The sequence below is a fragment of the Vipera ursinii genome (genome assembly GCF_947247035.1).
Source record: "Vipera ursinii genome assembly, chromosome: 4".
In the NCBI taxonomy this organism is placed as follows: domain Eukaryota; kingdom Metazoa; phylum Chordata; class Lepidosauria; order Squamata; family Viperidae; genus Vipera; species Vipera ursinii.
Genome location: NC_139514.1, coordinates 5408915 through 5431846, shown reverse-complemented (window position 1 = coordinate 5431846; position 22932 = coordinate 5408915). Strand labels below are relative to the sequence as shown.

General features: G+C 45.1%; 1 protein-coding gene across 1 annotated transcript in view; it reads left to right on the top strand.

Moving 5' to 3' along the window:
• Positions 1-22932, top strand: part of TENM4 (teneurin transmembrane protein 4) — a 355279-nt gene that overhangs the window by 40247 nt on the left and 292100 nt on the right. The window contains exon 2 of the mRNA XM_083362529.1: positions 18201-18489. Within this exon, the coding sequence (XP_083218655.1) occupies positions 18267-18489 (223 nt within the window). The 5' untranslated portion in view covers positions 18201-18266. The remainder of the gene's footprint in view (positions 1-18200; positions 18490-22932) is intronic.

The window sequence follows — 22932 nt, the reverse complement described above, 5'->3', positions numbered from 1 at the left end:
GAAGTCCACACCTCTTAAAGTTACCAAAGTTGAGAAGCACTGGCCTATCCAAAGTTGCCATTAAAATGAAGAGACAAATGCAGATCAGAAGCTTCTCCAAACCTAAGCCAGTTCATAGCAGGACATTCAACCAAGTCCAGCCTGAATAACTTAGTCCAGGGGTCTTCAAACTTGGCCCTCTGATGACTTCTGGACTTCAACTCCCAGAATTCCTCAGCCAGCAGTGCCTGGCTGAGGAATTCTGGGAGTTGAAGTCCACAAGTCATCAGAGGGCCAAGTTTGAAGACCCCCCCTGACTTAGTAAAAGAAAAGTCTGCAAGCAAGTAGAATGGATGTCTTTTGTCCCTTCCTTACAAAGCCACTTTTGTGCAAGAGAATGGCAAACAAGCCACCCAGCCCAGAGCAGACCTCTCAACAGATCAGGGTCAACCTTCTAAGCAAACCACCATCTCTCCATCTCTTAACGCTCCAAGCTAAGTCTATTCCCCAGGGCTCCCCATTGTTTGACCTGGAGGGTCTCCATTATCCTCTCCCCTTGTCTTCCCAAATCTTATTTGCTTAGCTTCCAAGTCGGACACACACACAAAAAAACTGTGTTTCCAAGACTTCTTGAGCTCCGTTTTCCTTGAGCTGCGCCAGTTTTTTTAGCGACTGCTAGGACTTGATAGGCCAGTATCACTGACTGTCTCAGCAAGATTGCAAGGCAGTTAGAATAACAAGAGCTGGATGGGACCTTGGAGGTCTTATAGTCCAACCTCCCCCACACAGACACACACTCAAGCAGGTGACCCAATACCATTTTGAGGCAAACGGCTGTTTCTTAAAAACCTCCAACGATGGGGCACCCACAACTTCTGGAGGCAACGTGTTCCACAGATTAATTGTTTACACTGTCAGGGAGATTTCTCCTCAGTTCCATAGTCACGTATTCCACACATCTGATGACTCGGAGTATGTTATGCGACTTAGTAGAAGGATACTGTAAGATAAGTTAAGCTTTACTTTCATTTTTTACTATGAGCACACTGGCCCACAAATAAAATTCTGTGGCCTGCTCTCAAAAGAAAATATATATCTACCCATACATGACACACATATACAGATGATAGATAGATAGATAGATAGATAGATAGATAGATAGATAGATAGATAGATAGATAGATAGATTCACAAACACACACACATATTTAATACAGGGCTTTTTTTCTCATAGAACACTCAGAATGGAGTTCCGGCACCTTTTTTGGATGGAACCTTGTAGGGTAGGCAAGGCGGGTTGTATGATATGTGTGAGTTCCGGCACCTTTTTCTTTTACAAAAAAAGCACTGGATGTGTGTGTGTGTGTGTGTGTGTGTGTGTGTGTGTGTGTCTTGAGTGTTTTGAGCATCTCGACCCAAATATGGGCGAAATCCGAATTTATTTCATACATACATACATACATACATACTATATATATATATATATATATATATATATATATATATATATATATATATATATATATATATATATATATATATATATATATATATATATATTAGTGTGTGTGTTTATGTGTGTATAATATATATTACAGAACACTGAATAACAGAGTTTGTGCACGCGGGTGTGTGGCCCGTTTGTGCGTGCGCACGTAGCGGTGCCTGCCTCCTTTCTGGGCTGCCAAACCAAAAAAGGCTGGAGTCCTCTGCTCTAGACGTTGTGGGTGCTCCAACACTGGAGGTTTTTAAGAAGAGATTGGACAACCATTGTGTCTGGAATGGTATAGGTTTTCCTGCTTGAGCGGGGGTGGGTGGGTTGGACTAGAAGACCTCTGAGGTCCCTTCCAAGTGTGTTATTCTGTTATTGTCTGTAAGCATGTTGAGAACCTACAGGCACCGTGTTCCTTGAACTAAAGCTACCGTCACACCTATTACATCTCAGATTGTAATTTGACTTTGTTCTGTGCCATCAGTAAAATCCATTACACACTTTCGACTGAAAACAGAGTTGGGTACACAATTAGACAGGGGAAGGGTTGCAATTTCTCTCTCTCTCTCTCTCTCTCTCTCCCTCCCTCCCTCCCTCCCTCCCTCCCTCTCCCTCTCCCTCCCTCCCCCCCTCCCTCTGTCATCCTGACTATATGGACGATAAAATACGCACAAACCTAAATTATAAATAAAATTATAAATAGAAGAAGCAAGGGGGCGGGGGGGAAAGAGAAGAACTTGCATCATTAATGAATACGTCAAGAGATTCTGCCAGCGCAGAACTTAAAAAACATTTGCTCACATCAAAGTGGAGAGCGATCAAAACGCTGCATCTTTCCCTCAAGGCTTTCATAGAAAAACCAAGGAAGGGGTGGGGAGGGGGGAATAAAATAAAGGAGGAAAGGGGGGGGAGAGAAAAAAAAAGAAAGAAATTGGTTCCGCTTTTGTTATGGTGGATTATTGTAAAAATGAAAATTAATGTAAACAGATGGAAGATAACAATATATTAAAAGCGTGCCGTTTATGTAGCTTAGAGGAAGATGCTAATTGCAAAAAAAACCACGGGAGGGTTGCAAGACAGGTCGGTTGTCTTTTGTCTTTTTAGTATATATAAAAGCCCAACGGAATTTTGGGGGTTGGAGGTTCGGAAAGTAGCACGTCGCAAAGACGGACGTGACCCACAAAAAACATTTTCTATTTTAGTGAAGTGTGGAATTGAAAAAAAAAAGTGTACTTTGGGGAACTGGGCTAATAAGACAGTCCTCGACTTACGGCCACAATTGAGCCCAAAATTTATGTTGCCGGGCAAGATATTTGTTAAGCGGGTTTTGCCCCATCTTACGACCTGTCTTGCCACAGTTGTTAAGTGAATCAGTGCAGTGGTTAAGTGAGCGAGGCGGTTGTTAAGTGAATCCGGCTTCCACCATTGACTTTGCTCGTCAGGAGGTCGCAAAAGGGGATCACGTGACACACACACACCCCGGGACACTGCGACCGTCGTAAATATGAACCAGTTGCCAACGGAAGTCCATTCTGGGTCTGGGAAACAACAACAAAAAAATAGCTACCGGTTCTGCCGAACTGGTGCGAACTGGCTGAATCCCCCCACTGGGTATAGGGTGTCCTGCTTGAGCGGGGATGGGGTGGGGTGGGGGTTGGACTAGAATACCTCCAAGGTCCCTTTCAACTCTGTTATTCTGTATTCTGTAAAACAGAAGGAAAAATAATTGGTGCACAGGTGTATTCTAGCCACCAGAAGCCTGAGCGCTCCTGGGCAAACATGCTCATTTGCCTTCTGTGGTACTGACATTAAAATTTGGGACTGTAGTTTATATTTCAGATGGTAGACATGATTCTGACTGACTCCCAGATAGTTTAATTTATCCCTCAGGGTCAAGAGCCTTAGGAGTAAATATGTCAATGGCTGAACTCCTGCCTGAAATCAAAGTTAACCTACAACTGCTATTGTTTCACCTTAAAATACACTTTACCCAAAGGACAAGCTTCCAGCATGCTTCGAAATCATATGATCAGAAAACCTTTGCGGCTAAATTGATTTTTTTTTACCCCCTCAAAGGTTTAGACCTGCCATCTTATTCAATCTTATAATGGCTTGTTTAAGTCACAAATGCTCCTCTGAATGTCTTTGGAGGTCACAGCAAAGCTGATTGTAAGGAAGACTGCGGTGGGATTGAACTTCTTTTTTCAACTTTAAAAAGCTTTTTATGCAAGCAGTTGTTGGGCAAATTAATAAAACATATGGGATTCATGAGTGTGCTACACTGAAAAGGACATATTGCTCCCACTTAATGTGACCAACACAATCTGGCGTTTCACATCTAAATATGACAAGGAAATGCCAGAAATAAATATTATTTTAATCTGGCTATAAATCTCTTGCGAAAATATTAAAGGTAGCCTGTTTTCTAAGCAAGAAATATTGACGGTGGATGCAAAAGGCAGGAATTAAAGACACACACACACAAATTAAATTATACCCACCACTACAAACGTTAAAGGACATACCCAGGACAGATGGCAGGAAACTCAAATTAGAAAGGAACAGTGGTTTACCTATAAATTAAAAACTATTTAAAGATTAAGGGGAGGGGAAGCAAACCCAGTGGCTCCCCACTGCCATTTACAAAATATATTTCAGATCCTGCATTTTAAAGGCTGATGTTTATAAAGTTGGTCTTTAGAGTTTTTAGAGAGCAAATCCGCTCACCGAAAGGGACTTTTTTGATTTTTTATTGCAACCCTGATCCTCCTTGAAACCAGATGTGTGGTTTCAACAGGATGTCTTCATTTGTCATTGCAACTCACAACACGGGTTGTTTAGTGACCGTTCAGGGTTAACAACAGCACTGAAAAACGTTTACTTGCGACCGTTTTTTCCCCCCACAAAGCCGTTGCAGCGTCCCCGCGGTCAGGTGATCAAAATTCAGACGCTTGGCAACTGACTCGTACTTATGACCGTTGCAGTGTCTCTGGAGGGGGGTGTGTGTCATATGATCCCCGGTTGTGACTTTCTGACAAGCAAAGTCAAAGGGGGAAGCCAGATTCACTTAACAACCGGGTGACTAATGCTGTGGTGATTCACTTAACAACTGTGGCAAGACAGGTCGTAAAAGGGGACAGAACTCACTTAACAATGGGCATTTTGGGGTCATTTGTGGTGGTAAGTTGAGGGCTACCTGTACTAACAACTGCAGTGAATCACGTGACAACTGTAGCAAGGGAGGTCGTAAAATGGGGGCAAAACGCACTTAACAAATGTCTCAACAACAGAAATTGTGGGCTCAATTGTGTTCGTAAGTCGAGGATTACCTTTACAGCTTTGCGCCAGGGACCAATGTCGTTTCATCAGTTGGTTCACGCATCAGATAATGTCAATCAGGGGTCTTCAAACTTGGCCCCTTCATGACTTGTGGACTTCAACTCCCAGAATTCCTCAGCCAGCGTGTCTGGCTGAGGAATTCTGGGAGTTGGAGTCCACAAGTCATGAAAGGGCTATGTTTGAAGGCCCCTGATGTAAAGAAGGTCTGTTTGTGGCACTTGCACAAGGATGGGTGTGAATTCAGTGGCCTCCTTCTCTTCTGAGTACAAGAAATCCTCACATTACGACCAGAACGGAGCCTGACCATTGTGGACGTAAGCTGTAACCATGATAAAATGATTTTACAACCTGTTTTGCGGCAGTTGTTATGCAGTTATGGGGGGAAAAAAAACAGAGTCCTCGACTTACACCGGTTTGTTTGGTGACCATTCAGAGTTACAAGAGTACTTTAAAAAGCAACTTATGACCTTTTTTCACACTTAACAACCATTCCAGCATCCCCATGGTCATATGATCAAATTTCGGACACTTGGCAGCTGGCTCGTATTTCTGATGGTTACAGTGTCCTGACCTTTTGATTCACTTAACGACTACATTACTAACTTAACACCTGCAGTGAGTGATTCACTTAATAGCTGTGCCAAGAAAGGTCCTAAAATGGGACAGAACTCACTAGAAATGTTGGGCTCACTAGAAATGTTGGACTGCTATAATGTCTCCCATCAGCCTTCTCTTCTTCCTAGAATTTAACATTATCATGATTTTGTCCTCCACACAGAAACCAAATGTACTTGTGTGCTACCTAAGACTGATGCCTAATTAAAAAATTAACCTTGGAAACCATAGGGGTTGTGTTAATTAATCAGTTCCTGTCATTTACAGTTCACTCTGATTGTCTGTCTCCCGGGAAGGCCTAAAAATAAGGTCCTTATAAAATCAGAAATCAGTCTATGGCCCCTTGGTGGCCTTTGTACATAGCCCTATTGCAACAATAAATATTAGAATAGAATAGAATAGAATAGGATAGGATAGGATAGGATAGGATAGAAATGGATATTAATAGAATAGAATAGAAAATATGGAATAGAATAGAATAGAATAGAATAGAATAGAATAGAATAGAATAGAATAGAATAGAATAGAATAGAATAGAATAGAATAGAATAGAATAGAATAGAATCTGGAAGGGACCTTGAAGGCCTTCTAGTCCAGCCCCCTGCTCAAGCAGGAGAACCTACGTTTCATACAAGTGACTGTCTAGTCCAGGGGTAGACAACCTTGGCTCTTTTATGACTTGTGGACTTCAACTCCCAGAATTCCTCAGCCAGCATGGCTCAGCTTGGAAACCTCTCCCTTTCCCCTCAGCATGGCTGGCTCAGGAATTCTGGGAGTTGAAGTCCACGAGTCATAAAAGAGCCAAGGTTGCCTACCCCTGGTCTAGTCTCTTCTTGAAAATCTCCTGTGACGGAGTGCCCGTGATTTCTGGAGGCAACTTCTCTTCCACTGGTTGATTGTCCTTGCTGCCAGGAAGTTCCTCCCTAATTCCAGGTTGCTTCTCTCTTTGATCACTTTCCAACCATTGTTTCTCGTCCTTCCCTCTGGTGCTTTGGAAAATAAATTGACCACCCTCCTCTTTGTGGCAGCCCCTCAAATACTGGAACACTGCTATCATGTTCTCTCCCCCCCCCCCCGCCTCCAGTCCTTTTTTCAAGCTTAGCCAAACCAAAATCCTGCAACTGTTCTTCAAAGGTTGTGTTCTCCTTTGTCAAATACCTTAAAGGTAAAGGTAAAGGTTCCCCCGCACATGCGTGCTAGTCGTTTCCGACTCTAGGGGCCGGTGCTCATCTCCGTTTCAAAGCCAAAGAGCCAGCGCTTGTCTGAGGACGTCTCCGTGGTCATGTGGCCGACATGACTAGACGCCAAAGGCGCACGCAACGCTATTACCTTCCCACCGTAGTGGTCCCTATTTTTCTACTTGCATTTTTACGTGCTTTCGGACTGCTAGGTTGGCAGAAGCTGGGATGAGTAACAGGCACTCACTCTGCTACGCGGCACTCGGGATTTGACCCGCCAAACTGCTGACCTTCTGATCGACAAGTTCAGTGTCCTAACCCACTGAGCCACCGCGTCCCTGTCAAATACCTTGCTGAAGTCTAAATACACTATGTCCACAGCATTTCGGACATAGGATATTTAGACTTCAGCAACTAGTCTAAACAACTAGGAATTCTGGGAGTTGAAGTCCACAAGTCATAAAAGGGCCAAGTTTGAAGACCCCTGCTCTGGCGGGGGGGTGGAACAATGAAATATAAGTATTTGTTGAAGTCATGACTCCACTACTATCGACACTCTCTGGTTTAATGGAACTATAAAGCGATGAAGTGAGTAATGGAATTTTCCCATTATCTTCTGGATGTAATTCGGGCGCTGATTGTCACCTCACAATCCCTTTGTGCCTCAAGGCTTATTCTCCCCATAGCCATCGGAGACAAATCTCTTCATGCCGTAGAATCTGGGACACACGGGGTGGGACACAGGGGTCCCTTTCAAGGATGAAACTTTGGCAGCTTACGTCCAGTGGTGGGATTCAAATACGTGAACAACCAGTTCTCTGTGTGGATGCCGCTTTCCAGAAGTCCATTCTGGGCCTGGGCAATAAAAAATTAGCTACCGGTTTTGCCAAAGTGGTGCGAACTGGCTGAATCCCACCACTGGCTAGGTCCTTCTGCATTTCAACTTTCCTTTAGATCAGGGGTCTTCAAACTTGGCCCTTTTATGACTTGTGGACTTCAACTCCCAGAATTCCTCAGCCAGCATGGGGGAATTATGGCCCCTTCATGACTAGTGGACTTCATCTCCCAGAATTCCTCAGCCAGCATGCCTGGCTGAGGAATTCTGGGAGTTGAAGTCCACAAGTCATAAAAGGGCCAAGTTTGAAGACCCCTGCTTTAGATTAAGGCGGTGGGGGGGGGAGGAGGTGTTACTTTCAAGTGGGTAGATGGAGAAACGAAACTTCTTCGATTCAGGATTCAGCCGCAGACCGTAGGAGCCTGAAACCATGTCAAGGACACCAGAACAGGTGTGAATTTGAACACTATGTCCATGCTTCTCCTCCTTCCAAAATAATGTGTTTTGCATTTTCTGTTTCTGTTTGTTTTTTTTCTTTAACCGCTGTTGAGTTTATTGGTAATGGTTCTCTTTAAAGACTATTTTTATTGCTGGCTCATAAACTGTTTTGGGACACTGTTGGGAGAGCATTAGAGAAATGAAATCAAATAAATATTGCGTTGCAATGGCTGCTGTTTTAAGTAAGTAAGCAAGGCAACCAAAGCACATGGAATAGTGTTATCACGACGTGCAGAGAAGAGCAGCTAGAATGATCAAAGGCCTGGAGGCTGAAACATACAAAGAACGGTTGCAGGATTTGAGTTTGGCTAGTCTAGAGAAAAGAAGGACTAGTGGGGACATGATAGCAGTGTTGCAGTATTTGAGGGGCTGCCACAAAGAAGGGGGGGGCGTGTCAACTTATTTTCTAAAGCACCAGAGGGCAGGACAAGAATCAACGGATGGAAACTAATCAAGGAGAGAAGCAACCTGGAATTGAGAAGAAACTTCCTGACAGTGAGGACAATTAACCAGTGGAACAGCTTGCCACCAGAAATCTTGGGCGCTCCATCACTGGAGGTTTTTAAGAAGAGACTAGACATTCACTTGTCTGAGATGGTATAGATTCTCCAGCTTGAGCAGGGGGCTGGACTAGAAGACCTCCAAGGTCCCTTCCAACTTCTTCTTCTTCTTCTTCTTCTTCTTCTTCTTCTTCTTCTTCTTCTTCTTCTTCTTCTTCTTCTTCTTCTTCTTCTTCTTCTTCTTCTTCTTCTTCTTCTTCTTCTTCTTCTTCTTCTAGTGAACATCAATTTCTTTGGGATAATCTGGGTTTTATCTCCTAATTTTCCCAAGATGATTAGCCTTACCGTCTTAGAATTATGGATTATGAAGTTCCACCATTTTGGTGTAAAGGACAAGTGGAAGAAACTCATAATGGTAAACTGGTTTTGGCTAGGTAAGTCTAAAGTTGCAGCAGATTGGCCAACGTCGTTTCCTGGTAGCTTCGTGAAATAACACCTGGGAACAAATGAAAATGTAAAGCACAGAAAGTTTTTCTTTCCACCGGTTGGATTCAGTACAATCCATAAAACAGGATGTTCCCCCATCAAGAGCTTTGTATTTATTTTGTCATTTGTCAATGAGGAAAAATGTTTACAGTTCATTTCAGATGAATGGTCTCAGTTTCCTGGCAGCTTTTTTAATGTTTTATTTTATTGACATTTCGTTGGTTAAGCAAATATTAATAACCATTGATAACAGGGACATGATTTGAGTAGAATTCTGACGGGATGAGGCCAACGTCTCTCTTGTCCCAGCATTTACTTTGTCACCATTGCCCATCAGATGCCTCTGGGGTGCTCACTAGCTGGATGTGGAGATCTCTGTCTCTCTCTTTTTCACACACACACACACACACACCCCTGTGGTTTAGTGGGTTTATTAATACTCCCTAGCAACTCCCTTCGCTAAAAATCCAGAACTGTCCAGTGGTGGGATTCAAATATCTGAACATCCAGGTGGTTGGGTTTATTGCTAAGCACATTGGTTTGTGCTTAAATTGTAAGCCACCCTGAGTCTTCGGAGAAGGGCGGGATATAAATGGGATTAAAAAATAAAATTTTGATTGGGAAACTTTCAAGTTGCCTTGTGGATTTATTGGCCATTACTCTGTGGACTAGCATTGGTCTGCTTGTGGGTGGACTTAATTGGGACAGTTCCAGTGGTGGGATTCAGCCGGTTCGCACCAGTTCAGCAGAACCGGTTGCTAAATTTTGTTGAGTTCGGAGAACCGGCTGAACCCATGCTGCTTCTGGAAGTCCATTCTAGGCCTGGGAGGCCTGGAGGAGGCCTCCCAGGCCTAGAACGGCCCACCAGAAGTGCGTGGATGTCACTTCCCCCATTGACAACATTTGCAGTATCTTGCAGTGCTCGCTTAACGATAGCTGCAAAAAAGGTCGTAAAATCATGCACGGTCACAGGATGACCTGCTTAATGACTATAACACCTTAGGACTGAAATTACATGCGGGATTACTGTCGTAAATCGAGGACTACCTGTAATCTGGAAATGTAGCGTTAAATCATCAACCCTAATAGCCTGTCTCATAACTCATAACTCCAGGACTAATAACCCATCCTCCATGAATTTATTAAATCGCTTTTCAATGCCATTCAAATTAGTGACCATTGTACCAGCTCACGGTAATAAATCTCCCAGGCTAATTTTCTGATGTGTGAAATGGGCTTAAAATGGGTTTTTGGGGTCCATCTTAAGTCTCCTCTTGGTCACTTACATAAGATGACCGTCAGTCCTGGTGTTATAGGGAGGGAGAAAGATGTCTCCCTATCCAGTTTCTCTATCCCGATGCATAATTTTATACTTTTCAATAATTTCTGTGTCGGTTCCCTTTGCTCAAATATTTTGGCCTACGCTCACAGGAAAAATGTTTGATACCTTGCAGGATTTGGATTGTCTATCTTTTTAATGTATTTGTCTTTCTATCTATCTATCACTGTCTATCTATCTATCTATCTATCTATCATCTATCTATCTATCTATCTATCTATCTATCTATCTATCTATCTATCTATCTATCTATCTATCTGTTATGTATTGGGCTTAATTGTAACACCATGTGGTAAGCTGGAGCTCGCTCCCAGCAACTCAGACTCCCCGTCTCCAGTGCTGCTATTGGCTGCCCCTAGGCGGCAATGGATTGCTTTAAACCCATTGGCTGCCGCCTAGAGGCCAGGCTATAAATTGCTGCAGGCTGCAGCTCAGTTCCTCAGTTCAGATCCTGCAAGCAAATAAACATGACCATTGTTGAACTCACTTGCCTCGTCTTCATTCCTGCGCAACGAACTCACTACACAACACTTACCGTATTTTCCGGCGTATAAGACGACTGGGCGTATAAGACGACCCCCGACTTTTGAGAGGATTTTCAAGATTTTTCGTCTTATACGCCGGAAAATACTTACATGCCAGTTGCCAAGTGTCCAACACAAGCCCGATTCAGACCCGTCTGATGCAGATGGTGCAAAGCCCTGCCGGTTCCTGCCCGACGCTGGACGGCTCCACCTGTGCTGCCTCGAGAGGGAAGGGCGTGAGGCGCCTGCCACGGCTCCCTGAGGACTCCTTAGCAGCCGGGGAGCACGCGCGTGCGCAGGACTGCCCTGCCGGCTCCCGCCTGATGCCAGCCTGCCCTGCTTCCTCCACAGTGATAGGGTAGGGCGTGCCTTCCCGGGCTCGTCGACTTGCAGTCACGCCAGAGCCAAAAGGGGCTTTTCCTTCCACCCACCCTTTGGAATAAACGCAAGAGCTCCCGGGGTCTGGCGTTTGCAAGGGGGAGGGGAAGGGGCTTAGAGGCTCTTGGGGGTGGGAAGGGAGAGTCACGTTGGAGGGGGGACTGGACTAAGGTGGCTTGAAGTTGCTTTGCAAGAACGGGGGCGCTCGATTGATTTATGTACTATTTTCCGGCGTATAAGACGACTGGGCGTATAAGACGACCCCCCAACTTTTGAGATTTTCATGGGTTAAAAAGTCGTCTTATACGCCAGAAAATACGGTATCTATCTATCTGTATCTGTCTATTTATATTTGTATCTGTCTATCAACATCATCTATTATCTAGCTAGTTAGCTATCAACTATGTATTATCTGTCTGTCTGTCTAGATTATCATCTGTCATCTTATTACATCCTCTTTCAAGCAAATATTTTAACATTTGGAGGGTTTTTCATTTATATAAACTATTTTTTTTATATTTTTACAATGATTGCTTTTATATAACAGACTCTTACTTACCCACTCCTGCTTGAAAACTTTATTAAGCAGGAGTTGCAAGTGTTTCCCACTTTTCCTATTCAGTGATGCTAATGTAAGAAATCAGAATAACAGATGAGCGGAGTTGGAAGGGACCTGGGAGGTCATCTAATCCAGGGCTTTTCAACCAGTGGTACGGGTACCACCTGTGGTACATTGGCACCTGGCTGGTGGTATGCGACCATCCTAGAGACGTGGTAGCGGGGGAGGGGATTGAGCTGAACCGGGGGCAGCACATCACAAGCCTGAGCGAGAGACGGCTGGAGCTGCAGGGCTGTCAGGGCTCAGCGGAAGCGCCAGGATCAGCGCCAGGCTCCAGCCGGAGTTCGGCACTGATCCTGGCGCTTCTGAGCCCAGAAGAAGCGCCGATCAGCAGCATCTCCAGGGTCTTGTGATTTACATTTGGTTGCTTGGCAACTGATTCATATTTATGACGGTCACAGTGTCCCAGGGTCATGTGAAGTGACCAAAACCTGCTGCAACCACCCAGCAGAAGGGGGGGGAATAAACACCAAACACCCCCACATCGCACCCCCGCTGCCAATCCTCAACAGAAATGCTCACAACAATGAAGACCTCGGACAGGAGGAAGAGCGCTGCCAGGCGGGCAGGCAGGTGTCTTGCTCGGCTGTGGCTTGGGGGGGCACTTTTTCAGTGCCGTTGTAACTTCGAACAGTCACTAAGCGAACTGTTGTACTTTTTTTTGGGTCACCAAGTTTTTGACCCCTTGCTAGGCGACTGGTGGTACTCGGATGTTGCCATATCCTAAAAGTGGTATAGTGGGTGAAAAGGTTGAAAAGCCCTGTTCTAGTCCAGCCCCCTGCTCAGGCAGGAGATCCTATACCATTCCACACAAGTGGCTGTCGGGTGTCTATGTAAAAACCTCCAGTGATGGAGCACTCACAACTTCTGAAGGCAAACCGTTCCACTGGTTAATTGTTGTAACCGTCAAGAAATTCCTGCTTAGTTCTACATAATATATAATATACATGTAGATACTATAATGTATTATATTACAATACAGTACAGTACAGTGAAGGGATGTGGTGGCTCAGTGGGTTAGGACGCTGAGCTTGTCAGTCAGAAGGTCGGCAGTTTGGCGGGTCGAATCCCGAGTGCCGCGTAACAGAGTGAGCGCCTGTTACTTGTCCCAGCTTCTGCCAACCTAGCAGTTCGAAAGCACGTAAAAATGCAAGTAGAAAAATAGGGACCACTCCGGTGGGAAGGTAACAGCGTTCCGTGCGCCTTTGGCGTCTACTGTAGTCATGCCGGCCACATGACCACGGAGACATCCTCGGACAAGCGCTGGCTCTTCGGCTTTGAAACGGAGATGAGCACCGGCCCCAAGAGTTGGAAACGACTAGCAGGCATGTGCGGGGGAACCCTTACCTTTACCTTACAGTACAGTACAGTACAATGCAATGCAATGCAATGCAATGCAATAATAGAAGACCAGATTACACCCCTGTTTGCCCCTCTGCGAACAGTGACAACTGCAGAGAGATATCGCCAAGGGGATTATCTGACTGTCAGAACAGTCTTGGGATGGAAGGACTGGATGAGAAGAAGCAACCTTTGATCTAAGAAGATCCTCTTTGTTTTCCTTTGGAATTAGATCAAAGCCAGTTGCAAAATTGCCGAGGGCTGCAAACAGGGGTCCCCTAGAGCTAGGCTAGGAAGAATATTTCTCAGCTAAAATATTGGAGGACCAGACAGAAGTCAAGAGTTTAATCAGTCACCTCGGGAACTTTCCAGCTTCTTATTCGCCCTCTTAATTCCAGAGGGATAAAAATCTTCTGGATTTTTCCAGTCTCGGGGTCTAAAATGAGGCCCTTGACCTCAGATGTGGACACAGGAGGCAGTTAGAAAGATCATTTTGAGAGTAAGTCACAGCTGGAGTGCAGGGTTCAAATGCGAACATACCACAAAAATAGTTCCCTTGGTATTCTCTGTTTTAAGGTAGTCCTCAACTTACGACCTCAACGGAGCCCAAAATTTCCGTCGCGAAGCAAGACAGCTGTGAAACGAATTTTGCCGCCCATTTTACGACCTTTCTTGCCACAGCTGCTAAGTGAATCACCGCCGTGGTTAAATCCGTCACACGCTTGTTAAATGAATCTGGCTTCCCCATGGACCTGGTTTGTCCGAGCACCGCCATAACTTCAAACGGTCGTTAAATGAAAGGCAAGGATTAATTGTAGTAGATTCTGACACAAGAGAATCTTCCTTGCCTCGTATAAGTCCTTGAATTGGTGGAAACCCACACCCAGAGGAAGAAAAAATGCACTAAAAAGCAGCATATGTTCCAGTCTTTATAAATAGAAATAATGCTTCCATCCTAATTACGATCATGACCAAACCAAATGCCACTTGCATGGATTAATATAGGAAACATTAACATTAAAGTATTAAGGCTGCTAAATGTTCACTGAGGCTTACTCAGTTAAATATTTCGTTTAATTGGATCCCTTTGAACTGCAAAGGATGATGTTTTATTTAGTAAGCTCATGGTTTTTTTTTTTGGGGGGGGGGGTCATGCAGCACTTCTGATATTAGAGCAACCGACATATCCTATAGTAAAATAAGAGATCTTTTTGTAGTGATCCCCAGCTTCTTGGATGTTTGTGCAGCCCACGTTTTACAGATAGTCCTCGCTTTATGACTGTTCATTTAACAATGGTCCAGAATTACAGCGGCCTCAGAAAAGGGGATTAGCAAAATGTCACCCTCCCTCCCCAAGGTCACATGATCACAGTTAGGTTGCCGGGCAACCAGTTTTCATTTGCGACCAGTTGCAGCATCCCATAGACATGTAATTGCAATTTGTGTGTCTTTTTTAAAAAAAGAAAAAACCTGGTTTCTGGCCTTTTTTTTGTCAGTTTCCAGTATTTGTCTGTCGGGTTTTTGGAAAACCCGCCCATTCAGGAAAGTGGATTCACTTAACAACCATATGATTTACTTCACTTCCCTCCGCTTTGCTTAATGACCTCAGCAATTTGCTTAACAACCACTGTAAAAATGGCTGGGAAATGAGATTCGGTCCCGTGGTGCTCGACTTTTCACAAAAATCCCAGTCACAATTGTGGTCCTACGTCAGGGACTTCCTGTAGTAGTATTTACATAAGCATTTTTATTTTTTTTTAAAAAACTCTTATTATTTGAACGAGCTTTTTGACTAAGCTAATTTGACTAAGCACCTCTCTTAGCTCCTTTCCATTTTAATTGATTTGGTTCCGTTGACTGTTATTGTGAGTCTTCCTGAGGTAATGACAGCTGTTTTTGCCGCTGCTTACTTTGATTTATTTCTTTTATTAAATTTAAAGGCTTGCATTTTAAAAAGTTACGGCTGATAAAAGCCGATGCGGTTTAGCAAGCTGCAGAACGGGCGATACGTTGCTAATACAGTTAGATAAATAATTTTTATTTTTTATTTTATTTTTTTTTTATTTTAATTCCATTTATATCCCGCCCTTCTCCGAAGACTCAGGGCGGCTTACAAGCTTAGCAGTAGCCTTCATTCTATGTATATGCCTGCTTATTAGGGCTTTCACACACACCCCAAGCGGCATTATTACAAAGTCAGCTTAATTGCCCCCAACAATCTGGGTCCTCATTTTACCTACCTCGGAAGGATGGAAGGCTGAGTCAACCTTGAGCCTGGTGGGACTCGAACCTGCACTAATTGCAGGCAGCTGGTGTTACTTAAGGAGGCATTAGCCCACTGCTCCACCAAGGCTCTAATTTTATCAGTCGGTCATGCTCAGACAATCCTAAAAGCAAAGAGTTTATGAGGATCTGATGTTTAGTTTTACCATTTTTCCCTGGTCCTCCTTAGAGTAGAACTTGAAAGTTTTCTTCTTCATGCATGGCCATCTTGCTGAGATTAGATATTGTTTTTGTGCCCAAGCGTATAAGCATTTTAAGCGCTAGTAATCCAAAATGGCTATTCCTAGCCCACAACCTTTTAACTCTTGATTTTTAAGGTGTAAATCAAACTTTCTTGGCAACATGTGCCGAGTGCGTTTGGGAGGTTGAAGTCCACACGTGTTAAAGTTGCCAAGTTTGAGGATCACTGCTCTAAACGTTCATTTTTTCCCCCATTTTTAAATTAAATAGATTTTTCACGCTTATGACAGGTAGCCCTGGCCTTATAACCATTTGCTTAGCGACTGTTCAAAGTTCCAACAGCACAGAAAACAGTGGCTTACGACCGTTTTTCACACCTAACGCCCACTGCAGCATCCACGTGGTGATTTGATCAAAATTCTGACGCTTGGCAACTGACTCATATTTATGACGGTTGCAGCTTCCCAGGGTCATGTGTTCCCCTCTTGCGACCTTCTGACAAGCAAAGGCCACGGGGAAGGCAGATTCATTTAACAACTGTGTTACTAACTTAACAACTGCAGCGACTCACTTAACCACTATGGCAAGAAAGGTCGTAACATGGGGGAAAGCTCATTTAACAACCGTCTCACTTAGTGACAGAAATTTTGGGCTCTGTTGTTGTTATAAGTTGAGGACCACCTGTAGTTTAGAATATCCCCTCCCCTAGACCTAGGGCTAAGATTTTGGCTTAGCGTTTTATGTTCTCACTGTACTTAGTTTTATTGTTTTGTACTTTTGCTGTGTTGTGCTGTTTTACATTGTTCACTTGTAGGACTGATGCTTCTATAACACACTGCATTGCTCTTGTCCTATTGCTGTTTGAGTTTAGTCCTACTTTTATGTGTATGCGGGTCTTTGACCGCAGGAATAAAATGGATTTATGGAGCCGTCCTTCATAGGTGCTGGATAATGCAGAGAAAGGAGTTTGATGCTCACAATTAATACAATTTTCTGGTTGACCAGTTCCTTTGCATTCATGCAGATGGTCCCTGGTTCTGTTGCACGTACAGAGTTCTTGGGCATATCAGGGAGGATATTTGTATTCTCTTGGAAACCGTGGAGTGCTCCTGTCAGTTTATTTCTTTATTTTCACAAACAGTTCAAGGTGCCGAACATATCCAACACACCTCGCTACACCTATTTTCCCCACAACAACCACCCTGTGAGGTGGGTTAGGCTGAGACACAGGGACTGGCCCAGAGTCACTCAGCCTGTTTTTCATGCTGAAGGCAGGACTAGAACTTATCGTCTCCTGCTGGTTGGTTCATAGTCACCCATTTAGATTTCATGCCTAAGGCGGGACTAGAACTCAACGTCTCCTGCTGATTGGTTTATAGTCACCCATTCAGATTTCATGCCTAAGGCGGGACTAGAACTCACAGTCTCCTGCTGATTGGCCCAGAGTCACTCAGCCAGATTTCCTGCCTAAGGCAGGACTAGAACTTATCGTCTCCTACTGGTTGGTTCATAGTCACCCATTTAGATTTCATGCCTAAGGTGGGACTAGAACTCAACCTCTCCTACTGATTGGTTCATAGTCACCCATTCAGATTTTATGCCTAAGGCGGGACTAGAACTCATTGCCTCCTGCTGATTGGCCAAAGTCACTCAGCCAGATTTCCTGCCTAAGGCAGGACTAGAACTTATCGTCTCCTGCTGGTTGGTTCATAGTCACCCATTTAGATTTCATGCCTAAGGCAGGACTAGAACTCACAGCCCCCTGCTTTCTGGCTTGGTGCCTGAGCTGGTGGGCTCTCAGTTGGTGAACATCATGGATCAATGGTCCTTAATGGATGTAATTAACCTTCTTAGATGAATTGTCTATGGAGATTCTCAGTCATCCAGGTCAGGGTTGTCCCAAAGGTGCTTTTTTCAGGAGACAACTGGACTTTCTTTCTTTTTTTCTTTGAAGACATGTCGCTTCTCATCCAAGAAGCTTCCTCAGCTCTGTCTGGATGGTGGGGAATGGAAGGATTTATATATCTTGCCGACAGCTGGTCATTTGCATCCTTTTAGAGCAGGGGTGTCAAACCCGCCACGTCATGTGACATGTCGCAGTGTATCTCAACTTCTTCCCCATTGCCGGAGCTGGGGTGGGCATGGTTTCGGCATGACGCATCCGTCCCGTGGGCCGACGGTTTGACACCTCTGTTTTAGAGAGTCCTTGAGGCCACCTGCAGGTTTTATCTGTGTCCTCAGGGTCACCTGAGTGGTCCAATTGGGTGTGAAGCCTTCTTGGAACTGCGGAAAGGATTGTGTTGTAGAGCTGCAGAATCATCCTGCAGAAAGCACAGCTCCACACACAATCCTTTCAGTAGTTCCAAGGAGACCCCCCACGCCCATTTGCACCACTCAGGCGACCCTGAAGACACAGAAAATCTCCAAGTGGCCTCAACGACTCTCTAAAAGGATGCAAATGACCAGCTGTCAGAACCTGAAGAAGCTTCTTGGAAGAGAAGTGAGATGTCTTAAAAAAAAAAGAAGGCAAGAAAGTCCAGTTGCCTCCTGAAGTATCTTAGATGCATGATGTTTGCTACAACACCAGCCTCAGCTGTGACTTTCACTTTTCCAGGACATTTTGATCAGATTGCCTCCCGGATCCCGTTTCATTGACGTGGAAGAGACCGATCAGAGGGCCATGGATGTGAAAGACAGGAAGCCGTACCGTTCTTTGACCAAACGCTGCGATGCTGAACGCCGCTACACCAGCTCCTCCGCGGAGAGCGAGGACAGCAAAATCCCCCAGAAGTCATACAGCTCCAGCGAGACTCTGAAAGCTTATGACCAGGATTCCAGAATGATCTACGGCAATCGGGTTAAAGACATGGTACCCCAAGAAGCAGACGAGTACTGTCGATCAGGTAGGTTGGAGCTACTCAAACCAATAAAGCAGCATTTTCTTTCTAATAGCCGGCCTGTGGCGTGTCTGATTGAGAAGATTAAAGAAGCCACGATTGTGAGGGTCCCCAAATCTAGAAAGACGTGCGGAGTTACTTCTTAGCAGTTTCCTTAACTCAGGGGTAGGCATCCTTGGCTCTTTTATGACTCGTGGACTTCAACTCCCAGAATTCCTCAGCCAGCATGGGGGAAACTTTGGCCCTTCATGACTTGTGGACTTCAACTCCCAGAATTCCTCAGCCAGCATGGGGAAACTATGGCCCCTTCATGACTAGTGGACTTCAACTCCCACAATTCCTGAGCCAGCCATGCTGAGGGGAAAGGGAGAGGTTTCCAAGCTGAGCCATGCTGGCTGAGGAATTCTGGGAGTTGAAGTCCACGAGTCATAAAAGAGCCAAGGCTGCCTACCTCTGCCTTAACTGTTCTTCATCTATGGACAGAAATCTCGCCAAACTAAAGCAACTACTTGCCTCATTAAAAAGATATAAATAGTCCTCAACTTAACAACGATTCACTTAGTGACCCTTCAAAGTTACAATGGCACTGGGAAAAAGCGACTCATTTTTCACACTTACGACCGTTGCAGCATCCCCGTGGTCACGTGATTATTATTTTTTTACAAAGGTTTTATTACTTTTTTCATACAATTCAGCAATACTTTTTCAACAATCATGTTGTCTGAGTTTATCATTCACTAATACAAGTTTAATTCCTAAACCTTTATCCTTTTCTCCAGCCATGGATGAAATAAGTCCCACGTTTGAAAGTATGCTGTTTCTTCTTTTTCTTTCAACCTCAAAGCAAGTCTGTCCATTTCCGCACATTCTAGTATTTTTTTTTAATTATTTCTTCCTCTGGGTGGTATTTCTTCATTTTTCTAGTGTTGTGCGAATATGATTCTTGCCGCTGTTATCCCATGTAAAATCTAATATATACTTTGTTTATCAATCTTTTCTGGCATTATACCTAATAAGAAAAGTTCAGAGATTTATAATTGGAACGGTATTTAGTATTTAGTATTTACATAAGCATTCTGGGAGTTGAAGTCCACAAGTCTTAAAGGTGCCAAGTTCAGAGACTCCTGTTCTAGAGCAATGTGGTCTTCTGATTAATGTACTGGATCAGCCTCAGAAAGGCCTAAGATCAAGTCCATTATCAGTCATGAAAATCCTTGCTTATCTGAGACCATTCTGCTCAACCCAGCCTACCTCATAAGAGTGTTATGGGATTTGGAGTGCAGAGATGACACCATGACGGGCAAGTTCTCATTGTGTGTTATTGTACATGCCATTGTTCCTCCCGTGGCCTGAACAACGCAGCGGTAGAACTTTTGATCAAATAAAAACATGAAGTTTCCAGAGGGAGGGAGATTAATTCTATCTAGTTCAGGGGTGTCAAACTCAATTTCATTGAGGGCCGCATCAGCATTGCGGTTGCCCTCAAGGGGCCGGGTGGGTATGGCCAGGGTGGGCGTGGCCTACTGGGTGGGCGTGGCTAGAGTGCGTATGGCCTACTGGGTGGGCGTGGCCAGCTCTACATCATTCACATCAAGGGTGCCTATGGGGGCCCGGGCAGGAGTGGGACAGATCTGGGGGTCTCTGGCAGGAGGAGGGTCTCTGGGCCAGGGCCAAGGCAGTGGGGGCCGTTCCCTCGCTGTTTCCAGGATGGCTTCGCAGGCCACATGAAACCACTACGCGGGCCGGATCCGGCCCCCGGGCCTTGTGTTTGACATGTCTGATCTAGTTGAAGCACCGTGTCTGCTTTTCAGATAATTCAGTTTTCTATATGTTCAATGGGCTGTCCAAACCTATGCTCAGCCATGAGGTGATGCATTGAAAATAGCTGTTTGTTTTTAACAAGAGCCAGAAATATTACTTGGATTAATTGGTTTTCTGCTTGCTTTTTGTGTTCTCCAACAGATTGGAACAATTGGCAATCTGGTTTAGTTAATTAAACGGGTGGATGATTCACCCACACCTTCCTACCTCTTCTGTACTAGCTATAGTTTCCAAAAGCTGATTGGCATATTGTATGTGTGTATGTGTGTTTTGGATCAACCCCCTTTTTCTACCTTCAACAATACAATATCTCCTTCAACAGTATAATATTTATAGCTTGGGGCTGAACTGAAGAGTCCCTGATGTTCTTTATGCTTGATGGCAAGCCACTACTAGTATATAAACATAACAGCTAAGCCCTCTCCCTTCTAGCACTGATGATGTTACCAAGTTTGGTAATGAAACGTCTGCAAGAAAACAAAGCAAGCTCAGAGAGCACCAAGCATCCCACAGTCGTCGTCCTCCTCCTCCTCCTCCTCCTCCTCCTCCTCCTCCTCCTCCTCCTCCCCCACCTCCTCCTCCTCCTCCTCCTCCTCCTCCTCCTCCTCCTCCTCCTCCTCCACAAACCTCACTCGCTTCTAGCACTGATGATGTTATCAAGTTTGGTAATGAAATGTCTGCAAGAAAGCAATCAAGCTCAGAGAGCACCAAGGATCCCGCAGTCTTCTTCCTCTTCCTCCTCTTCCTCCTCCTCCACAAACCCCATTCCCTTCTAGCACTGATGATGTTACCTAGTTTGGTAATGAAATGTCTGCAAGAAAACAGTTAAGCTCAGAGAGCACCAAGCATCCCACAGTCCTCTTCCTCCTCCTCCTCTTCCTCCTCTTCCTCCACAAACCCCATTCCCTTCTAGCACTGATGATGTTACCTAGTTGGGTCATGAAATGTCTGCAAGGAAACCACCCAGCTCAGAGAACACCAAGGACCCCACAGTCCTCCTCCTCCTCCTCCTCCACAAACTCCACTCCCTTCTAGCACTGATGGTGTTACCTAGTTGGGTCATGAAACATCTGCAAGAAAACAACCAAGCTCAGAGAGCACCAAGCATCCCACCATCCTTCTCTTCTTCCTTCTCCTCCTTCCCTTCCTCCTCTTCAAATCCCATTCCCTTCATAGCACTGATGCCGTTACCTAGTTTGGTAATGAAACGTCTGCAAGAAAACCACCAAACTCAGGGAGCCTCAAGGGCTCCCCAGCATTTCAAAATGCTATGTCACTTCCTTGCTTCCTTCAGGTTTGCCTCCAGGTGTTTCAGCAAGGTCAACACTGAGGCCAGGACAGTGTGATCAAAGCTCCAAAGCATGGCTGAAAAAGGGACTGGTGCCCATTTTTCACACTTAGTGACCATTGCAGCATCCCCGCGGTCATGTGGTCCAAATTCAGGCACTTGGCAACTGGCATGTGCTTGTGACGGTTGCAGTGTCCTGGGGTCATGTGATCACCGTTTGCAATCTTCTCAGCCAGCTTCTGACAAGGATAGTCAATGCGGGAAACAAGATTCACTTAACAACTGCTGTGGTTCACTTAGCAAAAAAGGTCATAAAACGGGGCAAAACTCACTGAGTAACTGTCTTGCTTAGCAATGGAAATTTGGAGCTCCATTATAAGTTGAGGACCACCTGTATAACATGGTGGTTTTTTTTTTGTCTTCTTGGTCTAAAGAAAACCACGCGAGCTCTGTTATTTTCATGTGTGTGTTGCGATGGTGCACACAAGTACAAAACAGGCAGTACCTGCCTTGGGGGGAATAGCATTACCCCAGACGTGCAAATGGACCCAAATATGGAAGGCTTCAGCCATTTCAAAACCTGCCTGTTCCCGCAGGTATTGTGGATTCCAAACATGAATGATCTCTGCTAGATGATTGATCCATTAATTTAATCATTGCTTTTTGTGGCAAATGGAGAGTGTTTATTGCCTGGCAGTAGCCCTTGGCTAGTTAGTTGGGACCCCTGAATCATTTTATTGGTGTGTGGTTTTAACCTTCCATACACCCTTCCGAGTTACTGCTATAAGGCAGTGGTGGAATTCAAACACCTGAACAACCGATTCTCTTATTCGATGCAGGCCTGGGCCTCCGAGGCCTAGAACGGACTTCCGGAAGTGGCATCCACGCGCTTCCGGTGGGGTATTCTAGGCCTGGGAGGCCTCCTCCAGGCATCTGAGGCCTAGAACAGACTTCCGGAAGTGGCAACCACGCACTTCCGGTGGGGTATTCTAGGCCTGGGAGGCGTCCTCCAGGCATCCGAGGCCTAGAACAGACTTCCGGAAGTGGCATCCAGGCACTTCCGGTGGGGTATTCTAGGCCTGGGAGGCCTCCTCCAGGCATCCGAGGCCTAGAACAGACTTCCGGAAGTGGCATCCAGGCACTTCCGGTGGGGTATTCTAGGCCTGGGAGGCGTCCTCCAGGCATCCGAGGCCTAGAACAGACTTCCGGAAATGGCATCCAGGCACTTCCGGTGGGATATTCTAGGCCTGGGAGGCCTCCTCCAGGCATCCGAGGCCTATAACAGACTTCCGGAAGTGGCATCCAGGCACTTCCGGTGGGGTATTCTAGGCTTGGGAGGC